General features: G+C 39.0%; 1 protein-coding gene across 4 annotated transcripts in view; it reads right to left on the minus strand.

Annotated features, from left to right (window-relative positions):
• The window catches only part of LOC129717958 (dopamine receptor 1), a 396,922-nt gene that overhangs the window by 112,357 nt on the left and 270,986 nt on the right, over positions 1–13,579 (minus strand). For all 4 annotated transcript variants that reach the window (XM_055668263.1, XM_055668262.1, XM_055668265.1 and 1 more), the window contains 2 exons: positions 566–755; positions 92–271 (listed from right to left, as the gene is read on the minus strand). In XM_055668263.1, coding sequence (XP_055524238.1) covers positions 92–271; positions 566–755 — 370 coding nt within the window. The remainder of the gene's footprint in view (positions 1–91; positions 272–565; positions 756–13,579) is intronic.

Below are 13,579 nucleotides of genomic sequence, written 5' to 3' on the forward strand. Positions count from 1 at the left end.
GCCTGGATAGTAACCGTCAAGTTGTTTTCCAGCCCAAGTAGAACGGTAGGCAGAAGCCTCCCGAAAAAATTGGCCTCTCGTTAACACCTACCTAATAAATCATTAACGCCGGCGAACGTCATGACCAGCGATGCCACGAACAGGTCTGCGATGGCCAGTGACGCCAGGAAGAGGTTCCCGATTCGCCGAAGACTCCGCTCGGTGTAGATCGCTATACACACCAGGATGTTACCGGCTACGGACAGGAATATCACAATCGATAGGAAAACACCTGAAACGGAATCGTAACAGAATATGCGTTAAATGCACTTCGAATAAAACATCTAAAATGTGCCAAATTCCAGCGCTCACTGTCACCCACGCGTTTTAGTGTGGAGAGGGGAAAATGTTAACGATTAGCTATACACAGCTACACAGGATAATAGGGGTCTTCACATCGAGCTCGTATACGAATACCCAGCCGTAAACTGTGTATCTTCCATTACTCGTCAATGGAGGTGAGTATTTTTACGGCTGGGTATTTGTTTACGAGCTCGACATGAATACCCATAATATAAATACCAACCGAGAAAGGACATCGAGAGCGGAGACAGAGCGTCAACGTCGTCATCGTCGCCGCTATCCTTTGGCCCGGTTCGACCACTTCCGCTTGTCCCGCCGGTTCCGCCACCATCGCCACCGGTATCGCTCTGATTCACCGCTGCTGCTGCGGCCGCCGCCGTCGTCAGGTTACAGATTGTAGTGGCCGATACCACCTGTAGAGGGAAACGTAAACAGACAGAGAGGAAGAGAAAGAGGAGAAAAACGATTCAAGCATGAGGCAGCGTTCTCGATAGATTATCAAGCGGGTTTTGTGATGATAAAGGAAGAAAAGTGAGGTAGGATGATTTTTCTCATCTATTAATATGTATGAGCGTCTATAATATAAAGATGGCTTCGTTGATGAAGGTGTAATGACGCGCTGGGCGAACTTCCAACGCGATATCGATCGGAACAACGTTCACCTATTTTGAAGAAGAAGCCCGAGTATCAGCTGCTAAATTTGTAAACAATAGGAAGGGCAAATCATCACTTATCAAACCCATACGAGAATTCATTAAAAGCCCATTTGAGACCCGATTGATGGTGCGTAGGTATAAATAGCAATTCTGCTTGGATTCACGAAACCCACAGCGACTGTCGATGGCGTGCGATGCCGATTAGCCTGAACCGGTTTCCACGGCCAAAAAGCCGGGGGGGTAACATTTTCCCGGACGGTTGATTTCGGCTCGTAGGCGAGACATGAATTTCAATTAATCGCTGTCTTCGCCATTCAACGAGTACGGATGGATGATTTCGCCTTCGTTCCTCTGCCCCTTCAATTACCGGCGGCTTTCCGGTCAGGTAGTAGAAGTTTGGCACAATCTCCCCAGAAATCAGTGTTTGCGTGTGATTTATTTCACATTCAGGAAACCGTTTCGCTCCAGGGAGGGGATGTAAAGTGTTCCGAATAGCTCACACGTTTAATGGCTGATATTATAATGATAATTTTGATTTTTTTGCAGCTGAACGTCTACGTCTTTTCATGTTTAGATTTTTAGATTTTTAAATTGGCATTACGATGCAATAAAGAAAAAAATGACATCCATTTTTAATTTATTTTTGCTGACAAATTCTCCTATCTTTCCGCACAGTTATCAATTCGATGACTTCGTTTATTTATTTTTATTTCGAAGTAAATGGAACTTTTACACAGACTTAATCACTAATGTCTTTTCAAAGTTTTGTTCATTAAAAAAAAAAAAGAATTACAATATTGATAAAAGAATTATGCTGTCAGTCAAGAGTAGGCAATAGCCACTCATTTGAGCGCAATTTGACTTTTAAAGCAGTAATCGTGATATTTTATCAACTTATATATGGAAATAACTTATAAAAAAGGCGTGTTTTCATTGAAAAAAAAAAAAAACAAACTTTCCAAGCCTAATCACCTAGAGCTGCATCCCCAATGATATTATTATTGTACAAAATGTTAAAGTTGAGAAATGCTCTTAAACTTAATTTTAAGAAAAAAAGGTAGAAGGTTATATCTGACACACAACCGCATTGTTGACGTAGGACAACGAGGAGTTATCATTCATTGACACATAACACAGTCAGCAAGAGAGTAGAAAACTAAAATTACCACGTTCTTAACTGTTACTTGCCAAAGTCATTGGATACAATTGCATCACTGCTTTGATATTATAAGGTCTCATTGTAACGACAAATTCAGCACATAACTGTTCTTAATCTCCTCACGGCAAACTGGAATGTTGGCATCGTTCATGTATCGTTATGTCAAAAATTGAGTTTCATCATCATCGAATTTCAAAAACCGAACATGTACATTTTATTCATTGGCCCAAAAATATGATCTGCGCAAAATTTCAGCTAAATCGGACATGACTTAGGGGTGCCTCAAAGCACACAATGTTGTGTTTTTTCGAACATCGAAAATCTACCATGTGGAAGTACATGAAGGTGGGAAAATCAAAACTTTTTTTCGATGCCAAATGACTTAAAAATGCATAAAATTTTGAGTTCTGGTGTTACGTTGAAAAAAAAAATATTTTCGCCGAATATCGACGTCCTGGGAATAAGCCGTTTTCTGGACAACCGAAGGCTTGATATGGAATATTTTAGAACTGGCTGCTAAAATGATGCTCAACTCGTTCCATACCGGATGTAAATTATTGTAATGTTCATCAAATATCTTAGGCTTGATTCTCATGAGGGTGGTTTCTTTATTTTTTACTAGGATGGTTCCTAAAATAATTGAAATGAAATTTGCTGTTATTGAATAGGAAAAAGCAATAGGAAACTTATGTCATCAGCATCGCGTTACTCGCGCCATGACTAGCACTATTTTTAAATGGGAAATTGCAAAGAGTTTTGAACAAACCACCCTAAACATACAATGTGCCAATACTCGAGCAATCATCACCATATATTAGAGCACTTTTCTTCAAGCATTTTGGCTATAACGGCATGTATTATAGAAAGGAGAAAATCAACTTTTCAATTTTCAATCCTATTAGTCCTTTAGAGACAGTGCGCCAGTGCACGAGCTATTGCCACCACAAAAAAAAAAAAGAATATTTATTCCAGCTCTTGTCAATTTGATCTATACCTACCAATATGTGTATAACCAAAAGAGAAAATTCATTAACTTTTCAATTGTAAATTTGTTTGTCATGAGAAGCACAATGTTTGTATTTGATCGATTGCCGCCAATCAAACAAAATACGAATTTTGTTTCAGTTAGTAGTTAATGAGCGCTTTTTCTGTTGCTTCCACAGCAGCCACCATCCACTTCTTCTATTCTACAGTCGGACACATTCATTCGAAAAAATCAGGCACAATCCGATCCGGTTACCTTTTGCTTCTCCTGCCTTCTGCACCACGGTCTCCCACCAACATTGCATTTCCTAAGTTGAAATATTGGTGGAGGAACATAGTCTCATGATCCTCTTCATGCATAAAAGCAGTACAGACATCCGGGGCGCGTTCATTTCTAACCTGGCTTCTGAAGCATAAGCACCAGCAGCAGCTCTTAAATATCTTCCGAGAGATGATAAATATGATTGTTTTCATTGCCTTAGAGAAAAAAACGAGCAGCTTAGTAAACGTAGGAGCGAGAATGACGGAACTTAAAAAAGTTGTATAGTTGTATGTGCTTCGTAAGCATCATTTCTTGGTAGATATTTAAGAACTTGTGCTGATGCTTTGTTTCAATTATGTTTAAAAAAAACCAAAAATTCTGTTTTTCCTAAAAAATATATAACTCGTGCAAATATAAACCGATTTTCATACCACAATTTCTATTTGATCCGTTATTGAATATATTTAAAAAATACCAGTGTGTTCGTAGTTTTTTTTTTCTTACAAAAATAGGCGGCAAATTTAATGTTAAGTTGAAAAAATGCAGGAAAAAGTATAAAAAAATAGATTTAAACCTATATAACTCAACATGTTTTGGTGAAAGTATTAACCTGTGTACATATTTTGAATGCTCTATGTTTCCCTTTCCCAAAACTGCTTAAACAATAATAACCGGTTGAGAAAGGATCGAGTTTAAAAAAATTGTTTGCGCTGAGGTCCAAAAGACGGTGTTTTGATGCTTGTCATTCTCCTCAGTATGTGGAAAGAGCGGAGAAAAAATTCACCTCGCACTTCCCATTCAGTATGTGCCTGCGTGTAGCAATGCTTTTACCACACTGCTTCTTTCTCCACTCAAAAGTGTTTCAACCAACTTACAGAGAGAGAGACAAACACACTTCCAGCTCACCCTACATCTGATAGAAACAAGAGGGGTGAATCACTCCCCTTACTAACACGCAGAGAATCCATTCCCAGGATACCTATAACTCGGTGACGGAATCGTGAAAGGAATCGCAAACACGATCCGGAGGATTCCCACTCACGATTCTTATTTCAAGAATCCTAGAGCCATATACAGGGCATTCCTGAGGATTCTTTTTTCAGGAATCCTTTTCAAGGAAGATCAGAAGTCAATATAGTATATAAGATTGGGCCCAAGATACTTCCTTGAGATTTTTTTTTCTCTGTGTGGACTCATCACTGCGACCAGAGACATTTTGATCTATTGTGATATTGCCCAGGTGTTTTCTGTACTCCGCACTTCATATTATTGGCAGTATCATTATTGAAGTGAATGATACGCTTTTTTATTTATATCCGCGCTTGTGTGTGAGAGTTTACCCTTTCATTTCAAGCTTACTGCTCTACTATACCGCCGAGCCTCTTTTTTATCCTACCAATATCGCCAAATTATAATTCCCTGAACTGAGGCTACACCTAACGTTCCTCTCTGGCCAGGTTTATTCTAAGAGGGAATTTTTATGTCAAGAGGAAGCAGTCTTATCGAAACTTCGTTCCTTGTGCCAATATCGCCAATTACAATTCCCTGTAGAGGTTAAATATTTCTGAAATCAGTTTTATTATAAGAAGGACTTATTTTGTCAAGAGGAAGGAGTCTTATCGAACCTCGTTCCTCCTACCAACACCGCGTCACAATCACAATTCCCTGAAGAGGCACTCAATGCTACACCTCTGGTCAGGTTTATAATAAGTAGGACTTATATTTTTGTCAAGAGGAAGGCTGCCGTTCTACGTATAGTTGTCCCATGTTACTTTTGGTCGATTTTCGTTTTTTGTTACCAATTAGTCTATTTTCATGTATATTTTTGGAAAACTTTTAGAAATAACATTATTTGTTCTAAAAGTCTTGAAAAACCATACCTAATCTGTTTGTCCCATCGGTGATTTTCTACACATATTGTCCCACTAGATTTTTTTCTATTCTAATCGATCCCACTAATCACTAATTCCCATATTAACAACTTGGGAAGTGCTACAGAGCAATAAAAACTTCTCCTTACAACGTTTGGTTACATTACGGGTGTTCGTTGGTTACATTCGGTTCGGTACCGAACTTTGCTTGATTATTTAAATGCGGTACGTTCATATCTATGTTCGGAATACCTAAACCTTGTGTGCTGGTTTGTAATCTGAATGCCTTTCCTTTTCGAGAATAAGAAGATAAACGCATGAGATTCATACTAATTGAAAGTTATAAGAACTATCTTTTGTGTGTAGCCAAAATGGTGAAAACCTAACAACGTTCAAATATGGGCAATCTGAAAAACAATTCCCCTTTGTAAGTCATCTGATACTTATTCAATTAACTAAACTTTTATCTCGACTATCATCACCTGCTTATAAAGACAACACGATTGGCGTGATCATTTTCGTGAAAAATTAAACAGTCTTGTATTCTCAAAACAAACTTTGTATTGGGAAACATCGAATGCACGTGGTGGGACTGATATGCGTAGATATTACCTATTTGAAGGCAAATATCTCGGCATTATTGTCCCAGTGGGTATTTTTTGGGAAAAGAGTGTTAAATCGCAAAACATTCAACTAGATTTATTGAGAACAGTCTATTGCAAGGTAAAACTGCTTAAAAACCCATGACTGCATTTGTCACATTGGCGCAATGCGTAAAAGCATTGTAAAACTTTAACATCGTTTTTCTCGTTTGCATGATTTGAAACATGGGACAAATATGCGTAGAACGGCAGAAGGAGTCTTATCGAAACCTCGTTCCTCCAGCCAAGACTTCCAGTTTTATTATAAGAGGGACTTTTTTGTTAGGTTGAAAGTCAGCAAGGATACTATAGAATTCAGCTTGAAGGAAGGGTATGTAGTAGAGAGCCTGAGAATGAACCCATGTTAAAGTCCTTTGACAACCAAATGGCCTGATTCTACTAAGATTCGAACCCACGACCACTCGTTTATCAAAGCGGACTATGTAGCCTTGCGGCTACGAAGCTCTCTCTTCCTTGAGATACTCCAGCTTCAACAGGCAATCTATCAGATTTACCCTTCAAGTAGTAGAGCTGAAGAGTGCGGCCAGTTTAAAAACTTCGTACCATTTTCGTAATACAAAGAGGAAAACGGAAATCGGTCATTTCACCTAGTAAACCTTTATGTCAAACACTGTCGAATGCCTTTTATATGTCTAGAAAAGCAGCTTCAGTGGTTTTATTAGTTTGAATTAGGTATATTAGTTCTTATAAGTTACTGATAAGTAGTCGCTGATTTTTTTTCAGGTTTTAAAATTGGAGTGAATTTAGCATTTTCCATTTTGTTGGAAAATTTGCTCTCTCAAAGCATGTGTGAAAAATTCTCACCAAGCAATTTAAAGAGTCTTTTTCATGACGATGATGATGAGGATATAGGGCATCCCAACAACCCTTTCAAGTTTTTGAAGTTTTCATTTAATTTCCAATAGGACTCACTACGGTTGAATTGAAATTATGAGCACTCTCAAACTGCTGAGTTTTAGCTTCTTATTCGTTTGTGAAAAGAAATCGGTCACCATCATTGAGGACTGGAATGGGCTTATGGGATATGGAGAAAGTTATCAATATCAGAATCAAAATCAGCATGACTTAATGACTTCGATTTACAATATACATACAACCATTCTCAGTGCTTATGTGGACTGCTCCACATACAACTTAGAACTTGTTTGTAGCAATCGAAATACGTATCTGCGGACGGTATAACAGGCAATTTGATCTTTGATTTGATTTGATCACCACTAGAGGAATTAAATGGAAACAGGCCTATGTAAGACTTTTTCTTCAAGAAGACTCACAGCATACCGAGGTGGGGGCGGATGTAACGGTAACCCCGTTCCACCCAATAGGTTTACCGTTTACATTAGTTGAAGTTAGACCACGGAAAAGACCGAATGAAGAAAATGCAAACGGTACAGTAAAATTTAGTACACGGCCCTCTGCTGTGTTTAACTAAGTTCAACCGAGCCACAAAAGCTACACATTCGTGCGCATGCAAACAAACATTAACTTTCGCGCGAGGCACTCAGCAGTGTTGCCGGTGACCTAGGTGAGTTCAGAGATCTAAAGAATTAATTAATCGCCGCTATTAGCTCCCCTGGTCACTAGAGCTTTCACTTATACAGAATGAAATAACTAGAGGTGGGCAATCCTCTAACGAACTGATCTAAAGAGCTGGTTCTTCAAAGTGAGTGAGTGATCTATCGCTCTTTTTTAAAGAGCGGTAACTCACCCCTTACTTCAAGCAAAAAGCTGAAGCTGATTTTGTTGATCAGACACCGCAAGCGAGAGCCATATGAATGTTTTACACCCCAAGCGCAACGCGGCGTGCGACACTGCAATAGAACTCCCAGAAAATAGCTGCCTGCTCTCCTATGCATAACCATCCACCCGCCGCGGGAATAAAAAATAAAATCTACTTGCCACAGTTCACACACAGCACACGGGCAGGCTAACGCCGGGACGCAAACGAAAAGTGGAACGAAAAGAGCGAAAGAACTGGTTCACTGATCTTTTGAATCTATGCAGATAACCCGCTCCCTAGCTGATCAGAAAATCAGTTCTTTAAAAGATCGAAATCTTCTGATCGCGAGCGGATTGCCTGCGAGCTGAACAAAAGAGCCATCGGAAGAACCAGTTCTTCTGAGAGCGAAAGATTTCGCTCTTTCAAAGAACTGAATCTTTCGGTCAGCCTGCGAGCGGATTGCCAGATCAGTGAATCAGTTCTTTCGTTCTTTTCGTTCCACATCCATTCGTGTGCGTACTCGGCGTTAGTCAACCCGTGTACCTGTGTATGGACTGTTGCAAGTTGTTTTTTTTTGCATGCTCTTGCGGCTGGCTGGGTGATGAAAAATGCAAGTCATGCATCTCAGGGCAGACGTTTGGTGGCAGCTTGTTTCTGGGAGTTCTATTGTAATTTTGCGCGTGACCTTGCGCTTGGCATATCGGGTGTAAAGCTTTCACCTGGCTCTCGCTTGCGATGTCTGATAACTAGCTACACTGATAAAAACCAAAAATTATGTAGGACCGGAAAAAGCGAGTGAGCTGTTAAAAAGAACTAGTTCATCTTAGTGAGCGGAACCGCTCTGATCCGCTCACTATAGTGAACCATTTTTCCCACCTCTAGAAATGACGGTAAGTTAATTGTACTTAATAAAATTAATCCTCTTTTAGAGGTAATTCCTCACGGTCCGTGAGGGGGATCTTTGTGTTCTACTTTTCTCGCCGGAAAATATTACAAGTTTCCGGTAAGGGCTCCGGAGCGCCCCCTACAGATGGAAACAGTTGTCTACTCCATTAAAAATAGGGCGACATGCCGGAGTGCCGCAACTACCCCGGTATCTCGCTCATCAATGCTTGCTTCGAGTAGGTATGTGTATTTTAGGTTACGGTTGACCACTAGCAAAGAGACGCACCCAGGCTGTAAATCGTGCCTACTTCTCATTTCGGAAAACAACTCGATAGAATCGAAGTTGACTGTGTACAAAACCCTGATAATGCCGATAGTTCTGAACGTAATCTAGTGAAAAAATTCCTTGGACTTGAATGCTCTTGGAATTTTTGAATGAAAGGTACTGCGGAATATCTATAGTGGAGTACAGACGGAAGACGGATAATGACGAAAGCGCATGAATCATAAGCTGCTCGCTCTGCTTTGAGAGAACCCCACTTTCGCCAGATGTGAAAGTCAATAGACTGCGGTGGGCCGGTTCCGTCGTGAGGATGCCGGACGACATCCCTGTGAATTCGCTTCTCTTCAGCAACCATACTGGCACAAGAAATAGAGAGGCGCAGTGTGCACGATGGTTCGACCAGAGCGAAGGAGACTTGCGGAAGTAACCAGATAGCGCTACCAATGAAGCCAGTTTCGTAGAAAAATAAGGTCACCATGCGGTGCTAATGTACAAGTGATTTATAACGCATTTCTCTTTGAAAATTTCTACGTAATTTTTCAATCAATGTTGCTCTTGCTTGAACGTCTATCTGTGGTATAACTAAAGTTGACTTGATGTTTCTCACCACAATTCCCCTTAATGCCCAACCCAAAATATTATACATTATAGTGTCAATTTTAAAATTAGACTCCTTGTGATTACTTTCCAAATTTGAACTACACGCTTTGAGATAGTTTTGTTCGCATAGGTCTAATCACCGAAAGGAAATGATAAAGTTTAAAGCAATTGTAATGCACTAGAGCGGTAAAGCACATTCAAGCTTCAAACCAAATCACGCGTAAACTCGTAACCATTAACATGAAAATACGCACCAACCGCACCGGTTCAGCTCATAACCTACAATCGCAGCAGGTGGAAGAAAATCATATTGGATTGCTCAACCTTCAGATACCGAAACGAACTCCATGTAGGTATGTTAGCTGTTTTTCTTACATCTCGGACCTTTTTTCACTCCATTCTACAGAATGGTTGGTGTCACAATTTCAATCATTTGTTCGTTGGAACAAACAAGCTTATAGAGTGGTATACCGGTACCTTCGGATGCACACTGTGAAGCAGTGCAACTGGGAAGCCTTGAATCTACAATAGAATAAAAAACAATTTCCTGAACAATTTCCATTCGCCTTACGGCAGAAATACTTGCTATCATTCGCTGCAAATATAAAAATTGAATGCAATGTGGGAAATTGGTCGACTGAAATGATGATATAGTCTATTCTGCATCGATAGTCAGCTCGTTTGCTTGCTTGCTAACTGAATCACTTGGTCGGTCTGATTTTGTATTTTTCTTGCATTCACAATTCTAAGTGCTAGTTTTTCCCCCAGTCTAAAAAGTTGTGATTTGTTCCTACTGCGCTAACTGCAGAGCAGCACTCGTGCGAATTTCCATTCCGTCAATATTACCGATAGACTTAGTCTGGTCCGTGCTGAAACAGAAGTGCAAAGTGATTGTGAAATTCGTGCTGATGGAGTCGTAATGGTGTAAAAATAGTTTCCGAGCCCCCGAATGCCCTGAATCCTTCACACAACTGACGGAAAACACAATCGGCGAAAAAGCAACCGAAATGCTCAGCGACGAGTTCGACGCAGTCTTCGGTTCCACGAAGACGAATCTCAAACTGCGCTTACTTACTCCATACTCACCGTGCTCGTTACCAAATGGTGCCACTTTTCACCGGTAATCCGTTTCAAGTTTTCTTCTTTTACAACGAAACAGTTTACCCGAGAAAAACTAAACCAATATGCACGGAGACCAGAGCAGCAATAGCAATGCAAATGCGATGCATGTGCTCTTTCAAGTTCTAAAGCACACTTTCGAAGGAATTTGCCTCGTTCGTAGTGCAAAGTGCACGAACAAGCCGGAAGGTATTAGGCAGCAAATGGAAAGAAAAAAAATATACAAAAAAAAAACAAAAGTGGAACAAACTTTTAAACTTGTCCGTGATTCATTCAGTTTGGTACGCGGTTTCTTCTGGCTCTGCAGAATTTTAAGAAAGAACTAAACTCTTTTGAGTTTTAGCCGCCCTGGTAAAAGAGCAATGGAAAACTTGTGCGGACGGCGTTGGAACAAGTTGCTGTACTTTTACTGAATGTTTTGGTGAAAGGGTGAAATTTTCGGTAATGTTGCTGATTTTAATTTCGAAAACTTATAACGATTATTTTGGTCGTAAGGATTCAAATATTGCTTTTTACTTTTCACTTTCCACTTTTCACTTTTTACTTTTAACGTTTTACTTTTTATTTTTTTACTTTTAGCTTTTTATTTTTTACTTTTTATATTCTACTTTTTACTTTTTCCTTTTTACTTTTTTCTTTTTACTTTTTACTTTTTACTTTTTACTTTTTACTTTTTACTTTTTACTTTTTACTTTTTACTTTTTACTTTTTACTTTTTACTTTTTACTTTTTACTTTTTACTTTTTACTTTTTACTTTTTACTTTTTACTTTTTACTTTTTACTTTTTACTTTTTACTTTTTACTTTTTACTTTTTACTTTTTACTTTTTACTTTTTACTTTTTACTTTTTACTTTTTACTTTTTACTTTTTACTTTTTACTTTTTACTTTTTACTTTTTACTTTTTACTTTTTACTTTTTACATTTTACTTTTTACTTTTTACTTTTTACTTTTTACTTTTTACTTTTTACTTTTTTTTTACTTTTTCAATTTTCAATTTACACACAGAACATCAGTCTAATGTATTGGTAATATTGATTGCAGCAAACCAATCCTCAATATCGTGCACCTACGTAACAGCCCCAGTCGGAAGCTTACAAGTGCACCCGCTGTTTCGAATGCCATTGAACCGCACGAAAACTTTCTCGTATTCATCGTGTCAGAGGGCTCGCGGCTATTCGCTGAATCAACATCGTCTGTTCGCAGGGACTTATCGCTGTACGTATTGCCTTGATTCATACATCGAAGTTAGAAAGCACTGAACTGGAAGCTCATCTACATTAGCCCAAAATGATTCCCTTCCCGAGGGGAAAGCATCGATTTCAACTGGAGAATCACTGGCGATAAAGGCGAACGGAGATGATTTGCCGACTGGCAATCCACATAAAAGATTTCGTTTCCTTTTTCTCTAGTTGCTAGTTCTGTGCAGCACTGCTAGGAATTACTATGACGTTCAATTCGCTCTAGCGAATGTTGGTTTTAGCACACATAAAACTCCTTGACAGCGCCTGGAGATCATCAATCAGTGCGAGACTTGCAATAGGTGATTTCTCGCGACGGGAGAAAGCCACATCTTCTATATAAACTGATACAACTGACATCCTCTAACATTTCTACACGGGATTGATTTATTGACAAATTGAGCAACTTGCGACGACCTGACAGTTGATGGGTTAGCCCCACATGAGAAGAAGCATTTCTGGGGGAAACAATGAATGATGCTAGTGGTCGAATCTTGCGAGTGGGAGAATTAATTTTGGCGGTAGACATTTCGTAAATTGGATTGTTCCGGTTGTTGCTCCTGCAATCGAATGATTTTACAATGCGTTTCGATTGGCTGCACACGCACATGCATACATGTATACTCGATAATTTAAAACAAAATAGCGCTTAACTTTCGAGTGTTTTGGCGACAGCTTTAAAGCACTTCTTTCTGACAACAGTTTTTGAACATGCTGTCATGCATTTTTCTTACATAACGCAGGTTCAAAATGGAATTTAATTATCAGATTGAGTTTATTTAAGAATACCCCTCTAATCTGACAAATGCTCAAATCATTGATTATGGTTATTTTTCGTCATGAGTCAAACTAAATTAGAAGGAATCATAACCCTACTTGCGAGAAGCGAGAGTATCCGTACTTAATAAAAAGGATTGGATAATTTTATTCTTAGCCCCAAACTGAGATTATGAGTTCTTTAGCCGAGGCCAGTCAGCTTGGTATTCAGAGTGTACCACATTATCTGAAGGATGGAAATTGCGGGTTAAGATTACCCCATCCTTTTAAAGGTTGAAGGGTACTTTTACTTTAGTGGCATCCGTATTTTTTAAATTTCTATATTTTCCCAAATTTAACTAGTGTTCACCTTTTTTGCTCATGCATACTATATGCTTGTAGTACAGTATTGTATACTGAGGATACCTTTAAACAAAGATGACTAGAATAAGATACATGATTCTCAGTGTTTTCATATATTTTGGTCGCGACACTTTTCCGACGGTTAGTGCTGTCATCTGATGACTTGAATGCGCATAAAACTGTGATTATTAGCCAAATCGATTTATCGTGTATAATCTGCCAAAGGAAAATGAAAATAAGATGGCAGCACCGTACAAGGATGAGAAAAAATTAACAGTGTACAAATTAGTTCGACTGTCGTTTACGCGACACTCGTGTACGCTGTATACTGCATTTTCATAGCTAAGTTATACCCTTTTTTGATAACAACGATAAATTTCGCACACAACTGTGGGCAGGGCCGGATTTACGATTGTGGGGGCCCGGGGCCCAGTTATAGTGGGGGGCCCAAAATAAAACAAAACTGTTTTTTATCGTACGAGTTAAAAGCATTTATTTGCTATTGAAAAATTACCAAAAATTTGTTAGAATTTTTTCTTAAGCTCTATTTAGAGTTCCAAGCGAAGTGAAAATCTCATACAACATGTTCATTTTTTCACGCTCGTGAAAAATGCAACCTGCAAAAAATTTCACTTCGCTTGGAACTGTAAACAAATTCGATCCAGCGAAATCGAT

The sequence above is a fragment of the Wyeomyia smithii genome, chromosome 1 (genome assembly GCF_029784165.1).
Source record: "Wyeomyia smithii strain HCP4-BCI-WySm-NY-G18 chromosome 1, ASM2978416v1, whole genome shotgun sequence".
Classification (NCBI taxonomy): Eukaryota; Metazoa; Arthropoda; class Insecta; order Diptera; family Culicidae; genus Wyeomyia; species Wyeomyia smithii.